This window comes from Lepidochelys olivacea (genome assembly GCF_965140295.1).
Source record: "Lepidochelys olivacea isolate rLepOli2 genome assembly, chromosome: 14".
Lineage (NCBI taxonomy): Eukaryota > Metazoa > Chordata > Testudines > Cheloniidae > Lepidochelys > Lepidochelys olivacea.
This window is the reverse complement of record NC_140424.1, coordinates 302,375-320,048: the sequence shown is the minus strand read 5'-3', so window position 1 is coordinate 320,048 and position 17,674 is coordinate 302,375. Positions and strand designations below refer to the sequence as shown.

Below are 17,674 nucleotides of genomic sequence, written 5' to 3'. Positions count from 1 at the left end.
AGAAATATTCCTGAAGAACAAGGTTTTTGCCTTTTGTAGAAATATTCCAGGAGAAGGGGTAGGGCTGTCCTCCCTGGGTCTCCATCCCACCCCTTAATAGTCTGCTATGCTATGGAGTATCCTCAGTAGATTTCTCCAGGAACAAAAGTATAAAAACAGTTCCAACACATGTGCTCAATACCTCCTGGAGCTGTACCCTCCTTGGTTATGGTCAGAAGAGTATGTTTGTGCTTTAGGTGGGAACGTATGAATAAACGCACCTAACCCTCTTTGCAGGCACAAGAAGCAAATCTGCATTAAGATGGGTTGTAATAAGTCACCTGCCAATATTTGAAAAGTGATTGGGCTAGACTCCTCCCAGAGGTGTTGAGGGTTAATATACACCCTTGTGCACCTTCAAGGACAACTGCAGCAACTGCCATGCAACCTTGTGGAAGGGGAGGTATACCCCCACCTCCACCCAACTCTGGGAATCTTATAAAATTCCAGCTGGGACTTCTTTGAAGCCCTGCCGGTTGAGGATGTCTTGGAGAAATGCTGAATCAGCCCATCTCCTTGGTGCCCAAAGGGCTGGGTTGGTCAGTCGGTTGGTCTCCCAGCAGTCGTTCCACTGTGACTCTGCTTTGGGAAGACTTTCTGCTGCAATGGGCCACAGCTGGCTTTTGTCAGTGGAATGAATCACAGTCACAGTGTGCATGTCAAGGCTAGAGCAATCTGGACCTGTCCCTGCTTCTACTGAGGAAGACAAGTCCATGCTGTTCTCCAGGCAAAGATTCCAAGAGGCTGTGCAGGCACATACTCTAACCTCACAGGGAGCCCTTGATACCTGCTCACCATCATGTTATAAAGTGCTACTGAAATCCCTTTACCTTTGCAATGTTCCAAATGGGCACGAAGATGGGCCTCTGAAGACAAACAATCACTCTCAATATAGGGCACAAAGCAAAATTTTTCCAGAGTTGGAGGTCTCTGTTCCTGCTGTCGCCGAGGTGCCGCAGTAGCATGGAGCCCAGAGATCCGAACACCTCCTGCCATGATGTTATTGAGGCAACAGTCAACAACAACATCAAAAGCTGCAAGGCAAGAAGAGAACATACAGATAAAATGTTGAAAGTGTCATATGAAGAGGCATTGCCGTGTTTAATATGGTCAGAGAGAGTAGGTCCTGTGTCAAAGTGCACAGTAGAAGGAATAGCAGAGTGGCTTGGAAACCCATAAGTCTTACAAGTCTCTCTTACTATTTTGGGCAGATGAAGCTGCTTCAGGTCATTTGGAGAGCCATAAAGAAGCTGGGAAAATTCCAGTTGTGGAAGAGGATTCATTACCTTCAGTATCATCCTTGTATTTGTGCACTCGCTCTTGGTGTAGTGATGGATCAATGCACACAGAGCGTATTCTAGTTGGTAAGCGGAGGCTGTGACCGGTCTCACCCAAGATGATCATCTGTAGCAAGGTGTCAAGGAAAGTTACCCAGTTCCCATTCCACAGGACTTTTCCTGTGTTCCCTGGGGAAGAGAAGAATAAGCCCCATCAGTACTCTTTCACCCAGCAGAGATAAGAGAATATCTGCTTCAAAGCCAGATAAAATGAGAAAAAGAAGATCTCTGTTCATCAACTGCACAGGCTCTGCTCCACACAACTATACCTGGGAATGCCACTGCATGCCTGCCCTGCCCAGGAGAGACCAGCCTCCTCACTGCTCCATCAATACAGTTAAAATATTCTTATCCTGGCATGCATATAGGCATGCCCACTCCATGACACTTTAAATACAGTCACTTTAACAAACGGATAACATTCATTCACACCATTAGTCATACAACTTCCTTGATTATCTTTCTATAGGAAAGACACACCTTCATTGTTCGATTCTAAAAGTCCCTGGAACGTTGGCCCATAATCATAACCACGCAGACGAAGCGCTTTGTAAATATCTGCCTTGGACAGACTGAATTTGGGTCTCATGTTTGGCTGGGTCTCCAAGTCAACTTGCTGGTTACGGAAATTATTTAGAGCAGTTTCTTCCAAAAGGCAAATTTTCCCTGACAGACACAGTATAGAGAACAAGAGCAGTCAGTGTTCAGACATATACAGCATGGGACTCTTCACAGTAGGCCAGGACAGCCAGAATTATCCACTTACCACTTACAGCCAGGTTTCCATTCCAGGACACTTCAAAACAGTGGGAAGCAGGCAGGAGTCTCACCTCCAGCTGTGTTGAACCTGCAAACAAACCCAGAGATTGCTGAAACGTGTGTTAGGGAGACCCTTCCCTCCCATGTTCTTCCTCATGCACTCCCTCCACTAATTGTCCCAAATTCCCTGGAATCTCCTGCTTTTCACACTACCTTCTGCCCTACTATGCACAACATGGAACAGAAGACAACATGATATCCCACTTCAGGATGTATAACAGGGTAAGGTGAAGTGTAATGTATTTGTTTCCTTCTCCCTCCCCACTGCCATGCACTCTTCCCTTCTGCCCATCTTTCCCAATCTTTACTATTCAGGCTTGAGACCCCAGATGAAACCTCTCCCTTACCTTTCTTGGAAAGGATTGTTGCCTGATGGATTGTAACCTCTTCAAAAATAACAGGCATTTGTTCCATGGTAATCCCCAGAGACCGTGCCAGAGTTCGCCAGGCTAGCACCAGGTACCCAGTTGCTGGATACAGGACTCTGCCATCAATGCAGTGCCCAACCAAGTAATAATCGGAGGATTCAGAATCCATATCTGCCAGTTAAACAAGAAAGAACAAAAATTCCTTTAGAACTCCCAGGAAATGAAGACTTCAGAGCAAGGTAAGAATTTCCAGGAATTTCCTCCCAACCCTCCTGGCCACATAGAGGTGTCAAAGCTGCTATTGTTCTGAACCAGGCCAACCCCCCAAAGTGATCTTTGTTCAGATCACTTCATTTCTAACCTCAAGAGCAGTTCCAGCCACAAAGTTAGCACACCCTCTTCATATGAGGCTTTGGAGATGCCGCTTAGAGGACTTTGCATTCCCATTTTGGGAACAAGAGAAACTGGCGTAGAAGTGAGGAAGACTGGTACGCACCAATATTATAGACTGATGCTGATGAAGATCCCCCAGAGCCTGTGGGAAAGTCTTCAGCTTTTGGGACATCCCAAGTCTGGCTGTGGTCCCACAAGATGTAAGGAGATATTAATGGGGTTCCCACTGGGGCAGGATATTCAACAGTTGGGAACACATTATTTGAGAGAACATTTATTCTGGAAAGACAAAGGTCAAGAAAATTTAGTGATTTTAATACTGACAGTGGTCAGAAGTTATAAGTCTGTGGGATTCCTAGAGAAAGGCCAACAGCAAACCTAGCACCAGAGTACACCAGCAACAGTCAGATTTGCAATTATAGCACCAGCAGTCCACGAGAGGCAACGCTTGTATCCAGGAAGTAGTCTAACCTCCAGTTCCAGGAGTCCTCAGAATTTATCTACCCCAACAGTATCATTTTCTTTGCAATATAGTCTTAGGTCCGACTGTGGGACATCTCTTAATAGCAACAACATGACTATAGCAGAGACATGTTCCCTAAGTCCTTTTACAGGGTAACTAAGGGGCAGGCTCAATCCCTCTCAAAAGGTACATACCAAAGGATGGGACGCAAAACTCTCTGCTCTCAACAGCTCCTTACCCAGTTAGGTAGATCTTTCCAACATGTGTCAGGAAGAACTCCAGATTGTTTTTGTGCTCTCTCTTCATCAAAGGTAGTATGGTGCAGGTTGGTTTCAAACTTCTCCTCAGAATAGCCTGATCAAGCAGAGATCAAAGATCATGGTCAGAGGAATTCATTCATTTCCTGGTCTGAGAGGTCCCCCTGCCCTGCTCCATGGGGTGGGTGGGTCTCATTACGTCTTTTGTCTGAAGATCGTGTACATTTGTTTGGCCACGGGAAAGGGAGAGAAGAAAAGGAGGAAGACACATTCCCTTGAGCAGGGTCAAAAGCATAATAAGGAGAAAATCTATTTAATATCCCTAAAAAACAACCAATCCCCACACTCCAGCATACTAAAACCCCACAAAGGATAGGTGTGCACTGCCCGCGGGATAGTGATCGATATATCAGGGTCGATTTATCATGTCTAGTCTAGACGCGATAAATCGATCCCTGAGTGCTCTCCCGTTGACTCCAGAACTCCAGCGCCACGAGAGGCGCAAGTGGAGTCGACGGGGGAGCGGTGGCAGTCAACTCACCACTGTGAAGACGCTTGCGGTAAGTCAATCTAGGTACATCAACTTCATCAATGCTATTCTCATAGCTGAAGTTACATACCTTACATCGACTCCCCCCCCCAGAGTGTAGACCAGGGCAAAGAAAGCCAAGAAATGCAAAAGAGAAGGTGGTAACAAACAAACCAAACAACCACATTTGCTTGGTCATGTTGTACAACTCAGGCATGCTGCGGGTGCGGTAGCACCCCTGGCTTGAAGTAGTAACAACAACGAAATACATGGTTTCTGCTTTCAGCACCCCCACTATAAAAACTGTTCTACTGCCCATGGCACAACCTGCATATTTTAATGAGATATATTTTACAGAAAACAGTAATGTAAAGCTACACACTATCCAAGGAGAAAGGGTAGTAAATCCAAACAATGCAACTGAGTTAGTGTTGCTGGTACTATATATGGTAGCTTTTGTATTGTTTCACTGGGTTCAACTGTAGAAACTTAATGTTCCATTAACATTGTTGAATTAAGCCTCTTTCCCAGTGGCTGTATCTTTAAAAACCTCTTACCAAGCCTTCTAAACATCTGCATTACTTACATCTAATGGAATTAAAATCAATACATTATTGTACACCATGTTAAAAATGCTACTATCCTTGTTTTTCCTTTCCCTTGTCTGCTTGACAATTACCACCTACCTCTTAGTCATATTATACCTTTAATTACAAAGAGTTATAATCTACTGAACCAATCACAGTGTATTTGTTCAGAAATTACCATCCACCAGCATGAAATAGAAACAATTGGTAAAATATTTTCTAAATTAAGAGGAGAAAGAGCTTGTCTTGTGGAATTTACAAGCACCACTGACTTTGCCAGAACAGCTTGCAAGTTCCTTGAGGCAAACACTGCCCCTTTAAACTAGCTGTGCATGCATTAATAGTGCAGCTGATTCCTCAGATGGTCACATATCTTTGTCACTCTCCCACACAAAGGCAATAAATCTCTATGAGGACTAGTCCAGGCCAAGTGTTAAGCCCCAGCAGTGTTCGCTGTAGGCATAGGTAAAAGGTAGTTAGGATTTCAAATAAAAAATGGGGGGACATACTACACAGAGCTGTAGAGATTTTACACAAATTTTCAAAGTTTTCTCTGCTTTCAGGGTGGATACAAATCAATGATTTTTAAAAAGAATAAAAAAATAGGCTTTTTTTCCTCAAAAGCATTATATCAAAAAAATCTGATCTAAAGATACATTATAGCTCAAAGATATCTCATCATGGAATAGGGATTATAAATGCTAATTCTATAGTATGAGACAATATATTAACGTAATCTTTAAGAAAAGTTTTGTAAATAGTTTCAATAGTTCATGGATTAGGGACCCAATCTTATGAGGTTCCAGGGGCTTCTGTATAGATTATTTAGGTTAATCTTGCTATCTACCCAATGACTCAGTGCTCAGTCTAGAAGATACAATCAGAGATGCTTAGTTTTGCATTTCTCAAACTGTGGATTTGTGTCTCCGGAGAGAACATGCTTGTTAATACCAAAAATGTTTTTAAATAAATAAAATAAATAGAGGTGAGAAATAATAGACCTCAACCCTATCGTCTCTCTGCAAATGTGTGTACACAGAGTCAATCCCTTACCTCTCTCTCAAAGAGCAAAGTTTCAAAAAGTTCAATGAATAGAAGATTGTTGGGGGTGGAATAGATCTGGATAAGGAGAAGAAGTCTGGAGATAAATGTGAGAAGAGAGGGACAGGCAGTAGAAACAAAAGTGAAACTGTTTAAGCAGCATGTTCCAGATGTCTTGAGGTCTTTCTGAGTGTAGCCTTCATTATTTGAGATCTACCATACCATTCTCTCACTAGAAGGGAAAACCTATAATGGCAACAGGCCGTAAGAGCGACCCAGTTTGGGAATATTATAATGAAGTCCCTCTACCTGTGGGTAAGACAGGTATGCGTGCAAAATGTGAACAGTGCAACAAAGAAATGTAAGGCTTGGTTGCCCGAATGAAAACATCATGAGAAGTGTTCCTTCTCAGGAGGAAGCTGCGTTGAAGATGAAAGGAACATGTCTGAACATGCAGGATCTTCAGGTTTGTAAACTTTTATTTCATACTTTCTTAGGGACTGCCTGTCTTCTTTCTGGACTATTTTTGAATTCTCATGTTTGAGCAAAAAAAAAAAAAAAAAAAAAAATAGCTGTTACTCTATGGTACTATCATTTTAGATGCAGTTGTGATAAAAAATAAACAGCTGAAATAGGCAGATCTTCCTTTTACAATTTCACCTTTAAAGTAGCACTGAGTGTCAGTGAATGCAATGGAGTAATACTAAATGAGACATATGGTAGTAAATTAAATAACTGGATTCTCCTAAACAAAATAAGTCAATGCATCCTCAACATACAGGATTCTGAAGACTATCCACCTTCAAGATCACCATCATTTTCTATAGTTTCAGAGTTAGTTGCCAATGATCGCGTTTCAGTCACATCATGTATGTTATATAGCCACAGTATATCACCTGTAGCAAAAATCTCCATCATCCAGAAACAACCATAGATAAGTTTGTGGTAAGAACCAGCAGATTACAAAAAGAGGTAAATTGCTTGGTTTGTTTATGCAACAAAAAAACCTCTCCCTTCCATATGATTAAGAGCCCAGACTTCATTAAGACCAGGATACAGTCCACCCACAGAGCAGATGACACAGGCAAATTGCTGGATAAAGTGTATGAAAGAGAAATTGAGCAGTGTGCAAAAGGTCTAGAGTGTAAAATTGTTAACCTCAGTCTTGATGGGTGGAGCAATGTCCACAATGATCCTGTTGTATGTGCTTGTGTGACAAAAGAAGAAGGGAATGTCTTCCTTACAGAAACAATTGATACATCAGGAAATGCACACACAGCAGAATACTTACAAGAAGTAGCAGTAAAAGCTATAACAAACAGTGAAAATAAATTCAAATGTCTAGTACGCAGCTTGGTCACAGACAATGCTGCAAATGTATCCAAGATGAGAAGAAATAATTTAGAAGAGAGTCCCAAGCTAACAACATACAGTCGCAGTGGTCATTTGATGCAACTCCTAGCCAAAGACTTCAGTGTTCCAGAAATAAAGGCTAATGATGTTGAAATTGCAAAATACTTCGGTGGTAACCACTTTGCAACAGCTGCTCTAAAAAAAGTGGGAGGAACCAAGCTAACTCGCCCACAGGATGTGCAATGGAACTCAGTAGTGCACTGTTTTGAGCACTATATCAAGAACTGGCCTAATCTGATGACAGTTTGTGAACAAAACTGTGAAAAAAATGGATGGCACTGTCACAGCCAAAGTTCTCAACATTGGGCTTAAGAGAAATGTTGAACACCTGCTGAGTGCCCTGGAGCCTATTTCTGTAGCCTTGAACACAATGCAGGGAAATCGCTGTTTTATTGCTGACGCTTTTGAAATTTGGAAGGAACTAAGTGAGATCTTCAAAAGAGAAATATACAATGACAGAGTTAAATTACAAGCATTAAAAAAACAAATGGGACAAGCACCATCTCCAGCTCATTGTCTTGCAAATATTCTCAATACTCGGTACCAGGGTCAAACTTCACCTGCTGAAGAAGAGGAGTTCGCTACGACATGGACATCCAGCAATCATCCCTCCATAATAAACTTCAGAGCTAAAGGTGAACCATTCAAGAAATGTAAGTTTGCTGATGATGTTTTAAAGAAAGTCACACCAGTGAACTGGTGGAAGTCACTTAAGCACTTGGATTCAGAGACTGCTGAAGTGATAATCTCACTTTTAACAGCAGTAGCTTCTTCTGCAGGTGCAGAACGAATAGTTTCTTCCTTTGGACTAATTCATTCCAAATTGAGAAATAGTTTGGGACCTGAAAAAGCAGGAAAGCTTGTTTTTCTTTTCCAGATTATGAACAAACAGGAAAATGAAGGTGAAGACGACAGAGTTAGCTGCAGAAGCCAATGTTTTAAGTTTATCATGTTGACCTGGCTGACATAGTTGATTTAATTTTTTTTGTATTTAAAATATTTCATTTAACTCTTTTCGTTAAAAACAATTTTAACAAAAACAAACCTGATTTTAAAAAACGTGAATGTTTAACTAAATTCAAAATTCATATGCTTGTTTTGTTATATTATGTTTGCTGTTGAAGAAAAAAATCCAGACTACATAATGTTGTTGTTTTAGTTAAATAAAAAAATGTAAATGTTTGTCTGGTGATCTAATACAGCATGGCAAGAAAATCCTCCAAATATTAGTGATTAACCTGTTGAACTGGAGATAGTTCACCTCCCAATGACTTCATAAATATCTGCTTCAATTACCTTTGGTAAATGAAATAACCAATCATTCATTTTCTGTTATAGCTGTAAAACTAACCTGAAAAGTTTTCAAAATAAATCACTTAAAAAATGTATAGTACCTTCTAAAAATGAAACGTACATCTCCAAGTTGTGAAGAATATGTATTAAAGGTTAAATCAAACTGATTTAAAATCAAGATTTAAATCAAATCCACCCTGTCTGCTTTTGAGCAGAGAAGAAAGTTAAAGTCAAACCTCTGACATTTTCAGAAGTTTTCTTTTACAAGGATGTGTAAACAAGGCTTATTGTAGAATTTCTTGCAGTCTTTCCAAAGCAAAGAAGGGTGTGATTTATCTCCCCCGTCACCTTTTCTCTGCTTGTACTGTCCTCACATAACCAGGTTGTAGTAGCTATGTAACAATTTTTGGGCAGTAGCTGGAAGCAATATTGCCAACACTCAATATTTATCAAACAAAAAAAAACCCAATCGTTAGTTAGGTCCCCCCCCTTAGTGTGCACTTGAACCATGATTTCAAGCTATTCTTTGGAACCATGAAGGTTAGAAATATATTTTTTAAATGAAAGTTGAGATTCTCATGTAATTGCATTAATCTGGAAGTTGGAGTTTTGACAAAAACCACCAAATATCACAAGACTTGCAATAAAGTCATACAAGTTGCCAACACTGTGGAAGCTGTGGATGTACACATGTTCTTCATGTCCAGCATTCCCAGACAGAAGGCATAAGCCCTCACCCATAAGGGTCCCTCCTCAGCTCTTCATCATAGATCAATTTCAAACACCCTTGCAAGGGTTGTCCTGCAAAGCAGTGACAGAGATAGATGCAAGCCTCCATTAGGTTGAATTTTCAGATATACCTATGCACTGGGCCATTTAGCCTGGAGCTGGCTAAGTGGATGGCCTGCAGGAGATCATAGGACCTGTACCCTAACAGGTAAACTAGAGCTTTGTGGAACATAGACTGCCTCTCCATGAAGCTCAGGACCAAGTTAGATTTCTCTTTGCTTACACTGAGATTTGTCGAGTGTGTAGTTTCCTGCCAGGAATGAAGTACACCAGTGTGAACTAGCAGACAGAGCACTGGACTGGAAATCAGGAAGCCTGGGTTCCATTCTTGACTCTGCCAGTGACATGCTGTGTGATCTGTGGCAAGTCACTTTATCTCTCCCAGCTGACCTCCTTTGTGAAACACCTGGAGATCCATGGATTAAGGCGGCATGTAAGAAGTAGTTTGTATCACGCCTCCTCTGCCGTCATACACTCTTATGAGGTAGTCATCCAGTTATGGATAGACATGCGTGCTTCTGCTGTCATAGATGAGCTTTAACCTACCATGCTGCACTCACAGTGACTACACTGCTGCTCCATTGAGAGGCAGGACCTTTCTACCAGTAGCAGTAATTCCTCACCAGGAACCTGAGGCACTTTGTGCTTTTGCTTTATTGACATGTGAGATGTGGGCATTTCAAAAGATCAAAGGCTATGAACCAGGCCTGAGGGTTGAGAATAGGGAATCTTCTCCCTAGAGAAGTTTCAGAGTAGCAGCCGTGTTAGTCTGTATTCACAAAAAGAAAAGGAGGACTTGTGGCACCTTAGAGACTAACAAATTTATTTGAGCATAAATGCATCCGATGAAGTGAGCTGTAGCTCACAAAAGCTTATGCTCAAATAAATTTGTTAGTCTCTAAGGTGCCACAAGTACCCCTTTACTCCCTAGAGAAGCTGGCCAGAATTTCATTTCCCTTAGGAATCTCCTATATGTGGAGGCCCAAAAAGATAAAACCCTCTTTCTTTTACGACTAACTACCTTTTCTCCTGGTAAGGCTCTAGCACCACTTCTATGGCTCCCAGTTCAAGAGGGCCAAAAAAAAAAAAAAAAAAAATCACTGCTCTCAACAACATCTTAGGAGAGGAATTCCAAAAAAGGGAGCTTTTGAGCATAGCTAAAGGTACATCTGGCCACAATTTCCTTATAGGTTGCAGCTCTCAAATTAAGGCTACTGAGAAATACACCTTTCTTCCCAGCATAACCAGTGTGACAACTCTCTGTCCTTGCCTCTGTGGGTCCCATGTTTCCTGGAGGATTTTGCTAGCCTCAGAGGCTCACTGTGACCCTCCATGTAACCCTTCTCTCTCTAGAGACAAGGGTCACAGTCTACTGAGCCATTTTCATCATAAGTCAGTGAGAGAGGTGAGGAGAAGTTATCCTTCCTTGCACAGTCTCTGCTCTCCCAGTCTCAATGATCAATCAGGGGGCAAAGGTGGGGGAGGAGGGAGAGCCCAGGTCCACCCTCTACTCCGGGCTCCAGCCCAGGGACCCTATTGGTATCAGCTATGGTAGCTGACCTTTTAGAAACATGACATGTACAATTCCCTGGGCTACTTCCCCCACAGCAGTCCTCACTTCCTCAAGGTCCACTTCACCCTTACCTCAGGGCCTCCTTCCTTGTGCCTGATATGGTGTGTACTGCTCAGTCTCTCCAACAGCGGAACTTCCTCCCACAGCTCCTGACATGCACACCCATCTGACTGGCTGGGAGGCTTTTAACTAGTTTCAGCCAGCCCCTGATTGGCTTCAGGTGTCCCAATCAACCTAGCATTCTCCCTGCCTTCTGGAAAGTTCTTAATTGGTCCCAGGTGTCTTAATTGACCTGGAACAGCTGCCATTTCACTTATCCTGGCACCAGGGATTTATTTAGCCTGGAGCTAATATATCTATCTCCCACTACTTTTCTATAGCCATCTGGCCTTGCCCCGTCACACCAGTCATTGGATCCTTAACTCTCCAAGGGTCAAAGACACCTTCCTATCTTTAGACTTTCCAGGTGCAGTAAAAGCCACAAGAAGAAATGGTTACTTATTGTAACTGTGGTTCTTTGAGATGTGATGTATGCCATTTAGGTTACTCACAAGCAGTATCCACCCCAAGAGGCAGAGCTCAAAGTCTCTGGATTGCAGAACCACCCTACCAAAACTAGCATCAGCCCTGGAAGATAGTGGATCACAAGCTAAATATGAGTCAGCAGTGCAACGCTGTTGCAAAAAAAAAGCAAACATCCTTCTGGGATGTATTAGCAGGACTATTGTAAGCAAGACACGAGAAGTAATTGTTCCATTCTATTCCGTGCTGATTAGGCCTCAACTGCAGTATTGTATCCAGTTCTGTGTGCCACATTTCAGGAAAGATGTGGACAAACTGGAGAAAGTCCAGAGAAGAGCAACAAAAATTATTAAAGATCTACGAAACATAACCTATGAGGGAAGATTGAAAAAACTGGGTTTGTTTAGTCTGGAGAAGAGGAGACTGAGAGGGGACATGGTAACAGTTTTCAAGTACAAAAAAGGTTGTTACAAGAAGGAGGGAGAAAAATTGCTCTTCTTAACCTCTGAGGATAGGACAAGAAACAATGTGCTTAAATTGCAGCAAGGGAGGTTTAGGTTAGACATTAGGAAAAACTTCCTATCAGAGTGGTTAAGCACTGGAATAAATTGCCTAGGTGGGTTGTGGAATCTCCATCATTGGGGATTTTTAAGAATCCATGCAAGGGCTTTCAACTTCTCTAGAGAAGGCCCTCTATTTTTTGCTCTTGCAGCTTGAAAAGGAGGCAGAGGACCATAGGTCAAAAGCCCCAAAATATTAAGTACTGAACCCTGAAGCTTTTCAAAGGAACCTCTGAATATCCCAAGATGTTGCTATTCCTGAATTAGGGTTATTAAGAAGTAGAGCCATAACAGAGTGGGCTAGTTCCTGTTTCTCAGAATCAAGAGGACCATAGCACTGGACTGCTCCGGAACGTGGTTCCTGCAGCACCAATATTCATTCTTCCATAGTACATAAGGGATAAAGAGTCTAGAGACACTCGAACCAGCACCTGGTAATCTAGGGGAGAGCAGCCCTTTGGAACGGTTGTCCTGGGATCCCAAGAGAACCTCAGACGAACAGACCCCAAAAGGAAAGCCCCTTTTTCTTTTCTGCTTCGTGGGACTTCCAAGAGCCACTGGAACTATGAAAGGTGCCTTCCTTTGCACCATCTAAAGATCTTAGGTCCACAGACTCTGGAGGGAGGGTGGGGGCATTATGACAAGAGAACTCTTGAGTTGAATTTCTCACCAGCCTTCAGCACAGAGGGAAGCTCAGCAACCACAACTCACAGTTGGGGAGATTTTAAGACTGAAAGTCTTCCTGTGTCATGCACTACCACAGCCTGAGAGAAGAACACCTAGGATAAAGAAGAAGAGTTGAAGGGGGCAGATTTATCCCCTTTGTGTTGAACACTGGCCTTCATGGTGCATGTGCCACCCTAACTGCCAGCTCTGTACCTATGTGGCTAGACAGCCAACTCCTGGATCTGTCTGCGGAGGCCTATGTAACTGGAAGCAAGCTTAGGGAAGCAAGCTTAGTTGAGATCAAGTGGAGGTATCCATTGTCACACCTGAAAACAATTATGACCCAAATCAGCCGTGAAGACTAATCAGGAAAAGGGGATATTGTGAGTTGTTTAAGAATACTTTACTAGATGCCCATGTGAAAGACTGACAGTGTCCTGTAATATCTTGAACAAACCTTATTGAATTAAGATGAACTTTACTGCATTATGGTGTTAATACCTTTGGGTTACACTGAATTAAAAATGCAGCCATGTACGTTTTGTTGTGGCACTTCTCTAGTACCTTCTCTAGTAGGGAGTGTGATGCTAATGAACTTCCTCTTATTAGCCTTTGATGCCACCTCCCTGTGGAAATATGCACATATAGTTCAAACTGGATTCTCCAGAGACCAACAAACTTGGTTAAAAGCCTGGGTTTTAAGCTGATGCAGGGTCTTCTTCCTAATTCAACAAAGCGATAGGACCCCTGGTCCATGGAGGGCACCAAGACTTACAGGAGGGTTGGAAGAACTTGGCCTACTGAGGCCTCAGAAGACTGAGTGCTTGTTCTGAGCTGCAGCTTTGATTAACTTGTAACTGCAAAGAAATCCCTAGGGTGGGATGATTCCTGGTAAGTTTATTAGCATGTGGGTATGTTGTTTTATTGTTTTTAAATATGGATTCTCTAATGCTTTTTTACCTTAAGAATAAAATAGGCTTGCTTAGAAAGAACTGTGTCGTAATTCGGATCTGAAGCAATCACCCTAATCAGCCTGAAGCAAAAGCAAGCATGTGTGTTTAGGCAGCCTGTCTTTGCTGGGAAATACATAGTGAAGGCAGGAAACTGTGCAGCTTGGATATACTCCCTTCTGACCAGGGTGAGATGTAGTCCTCCATCCAAAAGAGGCACCGGTTGGGAAGCTGGAAGCCTGAGAGTGGGTGAACTTGCTGGAGCACTGAGGGGAAATACACGTGTAGTTGCTCTGAACTGGGACAGCCCTAAAAAGCCACAATCTCACAACTGAGGAAGAAAGCTGTGCTGGTTAAAAAAAAAAATCACTAGGTTTAGAGGGCAAGTGAAGGCAGCTACAAAAAATAAAACAAAATGTAAGAAAGGGGAAGTTGATATTAACAAATAGAAATTGGAAGCTAGGAACTGTAGAAAATTTATAAGGAAAGCAGACAAACGGAGAAGTCTGTGGCCAGCAGAGTTAAAGACAACAAGGAGGACTTCAAGTATATTAGGAACAAAAAGAATACTAACAACTATATTGGTCTATTACTAGATGGAAAGGGTAGAATTATCAGTAATAATGCAGAAAAGGCCAAAGCGTTCACTAAATATTTTTTCCCCGTATGTGGGGGGAGGGAAGAGAGAGAAAAAACCAAAATAATTGGTGGGCTTTTTGATGTAGTCATATAATATCATATCTTTCCATTCCACTAGTATCTCAGGAGGATGTTAAACAGCAGCTATTAAAGTCAGACATTTTAAAACCAGCGGGTCCAGATAACTTGCATCCAGGAGTTTTAAAAGAGCTGCCTGAGGATCTCACTGGACTGTTAAATGTTTGGTTTTCAATAAATCTTGGAACACTGGGGAAGTTCCAGAAGAAAGCGAATGTTGTGCCAATATTTTAAAAGGGTAAACATGATGACATGGGTAATTAAAGGCAAGATTTATCTTGCCCAGGGTCAATGTCAAGGAGATTAATGAGATAATGGAGGGTAATATAATTAATGCCATTCAACATGGGTTTATGGAAAATAGATTCTGACAAAGTTATAATCTCCTTTAAAAAAAAATCAGGTCTGGTTGATAAAAGTATTAGTGCTCATGCAATACACTTAGACTTCTGTAGGGGCATTTGACTTGGTACCACATGTCTCAGATTAGAAAACTAGAAAGATATAAAATTAACCATGGCGTATATTTAGTGGATTAAAAGCTTGTTAGGTCTCAAAAATGTAATTGTAACCAGGGAATCATCATCAAATGGGTGTATTTCTAATGAGTTCCTGCAGGGATTGGTTCTTGGCCCTTCACTATTTAACATTTTTAATCCATGACCTAGAAGAAAACAAAAATCACCAATAAAGTTTGCAGATGACACAAAAATTGGGGTAGTGATAAATAATGAAGGACAGGTCATGGATTAAGAGCAATCTGGATTGCTTGGTAAACTGGGCACAAGCAAACAATGTGTTTTATATGGCTAAATATAGAATATAGACCATACTTACAGGATGGGGGATTCTATCTGGGGAAGCAGTGGAGGAAGTTTATTCTTGGTGAATAAACAACTGAACATGGTTTCATAGTACAACGCTGGGTCAAAAGAGCTAATGCGATCCTTGTATGGATAAGCAAGGGAATCTTGAGTAGGAGCATAAAAGTTGTTTTACCTTTGTATTTAGCAATGGTGTGACTACTGATGGAATACTGTGTCCGGTTCTGGTGCCCACAATTCAAGTAGGACGTTGATAACTTGGGGAAGGTTCAGAGAACACCCACAAGAATAATTAAAGGATTAGAAAAACATGCCTTATAGTTAGATGGTGCTCCTTGAGTCTATTTAGCTGAACAAAGAGAAGGTTAAGGGATGACTTGATTACAGTCTATAAGAACCTATATGGGGAACATATATTACTCTTCAATCTAGCAGACACAGGTATAACACAATCCAGTGGCTGAATTTGTCTAGACTGAACTTCCAAACTGGAAATAAAAGTGTAAATTTTTAACAGTGAGTAATTAACCATTGGAACAATTTACCAAGGGTCATGGTGGCTTCTCCAATCACTGGCAACTTTTCAAATCAAGGTTAGAAAGTTCTACAGCCTGTGTGAAACAGGTGGTCAGACTAAATTCCTTCTTACCTTGGAATTTATGAGTCACCCAATGCTTTCAAATGCTCTTAACTTTCTGAAATATTTCATTTTAGTTTAAAATTTCTCTACATCTGGGCTGAGCACCACGGCAATAACTTTTAGAAAGCTGAAGTGAGTTTTGCCCATTTTTGAGTTATGTCGGGTGAAGTAGTAGATATATTTTTGTACACTCCTAAGAAAAAATGGCTGTATTTTCAAGATGCAACTTTCCACCTGACTAGTCCTTAGAGTCCTTGTCTCTATTGCAATTTGCGATTTGTCTTCTCCTGCAAAAAAATCTCATTGATTTCAACAGCATTACCTGCAAGGAGTAAGGTGAACAAGATCTGGCCCCAGAATAATGAAACTCAAGTTTATAGGAACATAAGACAATGCAAACTCATAATATCAATGTTAGCTGAAATGCAGCATGGGAACCACAAGGCATGGACTGGCTGTATGGCCTTAGACAAACCATTTAGGATAACATTTCCAGGAAAATCCACCAATTTTTAAGCTAATTTGACACCTAGGCATTTTCACAAGTTGTAAGCATCCATAACTTAAGCTGAAGTCAATCAGAGCTATGAATACACAGCACCTTGGAAGCGAGTGGGGAGGAAATGAGACCTGACAGGTCTGAAATGAGAGAGTTACCCCAAAACTGATGTCCTCAAAATTAGTGGACACTTTTGAAAGTGAGAGACTTTTCCTTAGTGTTTCAGATCCCAACCGCTATCCTCCCGTAAAAAATTAAAATAAGTACTTGTCTTCCTCGCTCTCAAGAGCGATGTGAAGTTTAGTTAGCTAACATTTGTACAATATATGGAAGATGCAACATTACATAAGCACTACGTATTATTATTCTTTGTAACATAGGTGTGGTATTGCATTGCTATCCTTACACTGTGTATTTTAGTTGTGTATGTTTTTGTTTTTTTTTAAAACACTATGCAGCTGTGAAAGTGAGCAATTAAATGAAAGGGATTAGTGTTGAATTATCTTGATAGAGTAGTTTACTCTTTCTAAAATAAAAGGCCCAAGAGAAATTAGATACAAGCATAGAGAAGATTCAGAGACAGGTGTGGATGAAGTGATTCAAGATCTAGGAAGAATTCCTCTATTTAGATACTTATATGGCCCTCATCACCATGGTATCCAAACAGCTATCAAGTACTCTTAGACAAAAAAAGAGTGACACTTTCTGATCTCCAGCATTGCTTCTTGCTGTACACTGCAAGCCTCCCATTCAAGTATTGGCCCAGCCTGATGGTGTTTAGCTTAATAAGATCTGACAAGATTACAACCCAAGGTAGTAAGACTTCAGGCTCTCTTCCCTACTGCTTTACTTCCCACACACACTGTTAGATCATCCAAGCTCCTAGTTTCTCCTACTCGTTCACCAGTTCAGACAGTTGATTCTACATGCCTGTGTTGTTCTTCCCCCGCCCCCCCAAGTAATGTGCAAAGGCAAGTATTTGGATGACTTGACTGTGTGGGTGGGGATGTGGTATGGAATATGTTGGGACATGTTGATTTTTAATGCTAAATCAGGGAGACTAGAAATGGCTGGGCAAGATGTTTTCCAGCGCGAGAAAAGCTAAGATGTTCCGTGATTCTTCGAACCTTCCCAAGTGCAGTACCTGTAACAGGGCATGAGGGGCAATCTCCACCACAACAGCATTGTCTGGAACATGCCTCAGACCTTCCTGGAACAGCACTGGGCTCACCAGGTTGTTCACATGGTACTCGGCAGAGGAATTCTGAGCCAGCTCACTCTGCCACTGAGACTCAGGGATAGAGGTGCTGATCCAACGGGCTGAACGAGGCTTTGCATTTGGAATTACCTACAATAGACCAACAAGAAAAAAAATATATAGATGTCACAGGCCAA

At 41.6% G+C, this 17,674-nt stretch overlaps 1 protein-coding gene across 1 annotated transcript in view; it reads right to left on the bottom strand.

The window, feature by feature from the left end:
• FASN (fatty acid synthase) overlaps positions 1–17,674 on the bottom strand; it is a 230,353-nt gene that overhangs the window by 46,222 nt on the left and 166,457 nt on the right. The window contains 8 exon segments of the mRNA XM_084646886.1: positions 870–1,073; positions 1,326–1,505; positions 1,857–2,042; positions 2,143–2,223; positions 2,543–2,734; positions 3,060–3,235; positions 3,658–3,773; positions 17,424–17,627. Of these exon segments, the coding sequence (XP_084503012.1) occupies positions 870–1,073; positions 1,326–1,505; positions 1,857–2,042; positions 2,143–2,223; positions 2,543–2,734; positions 3,060–3,235; positions 3,658–3,773; positions 17,424–17,627 (1,339 nt within the window).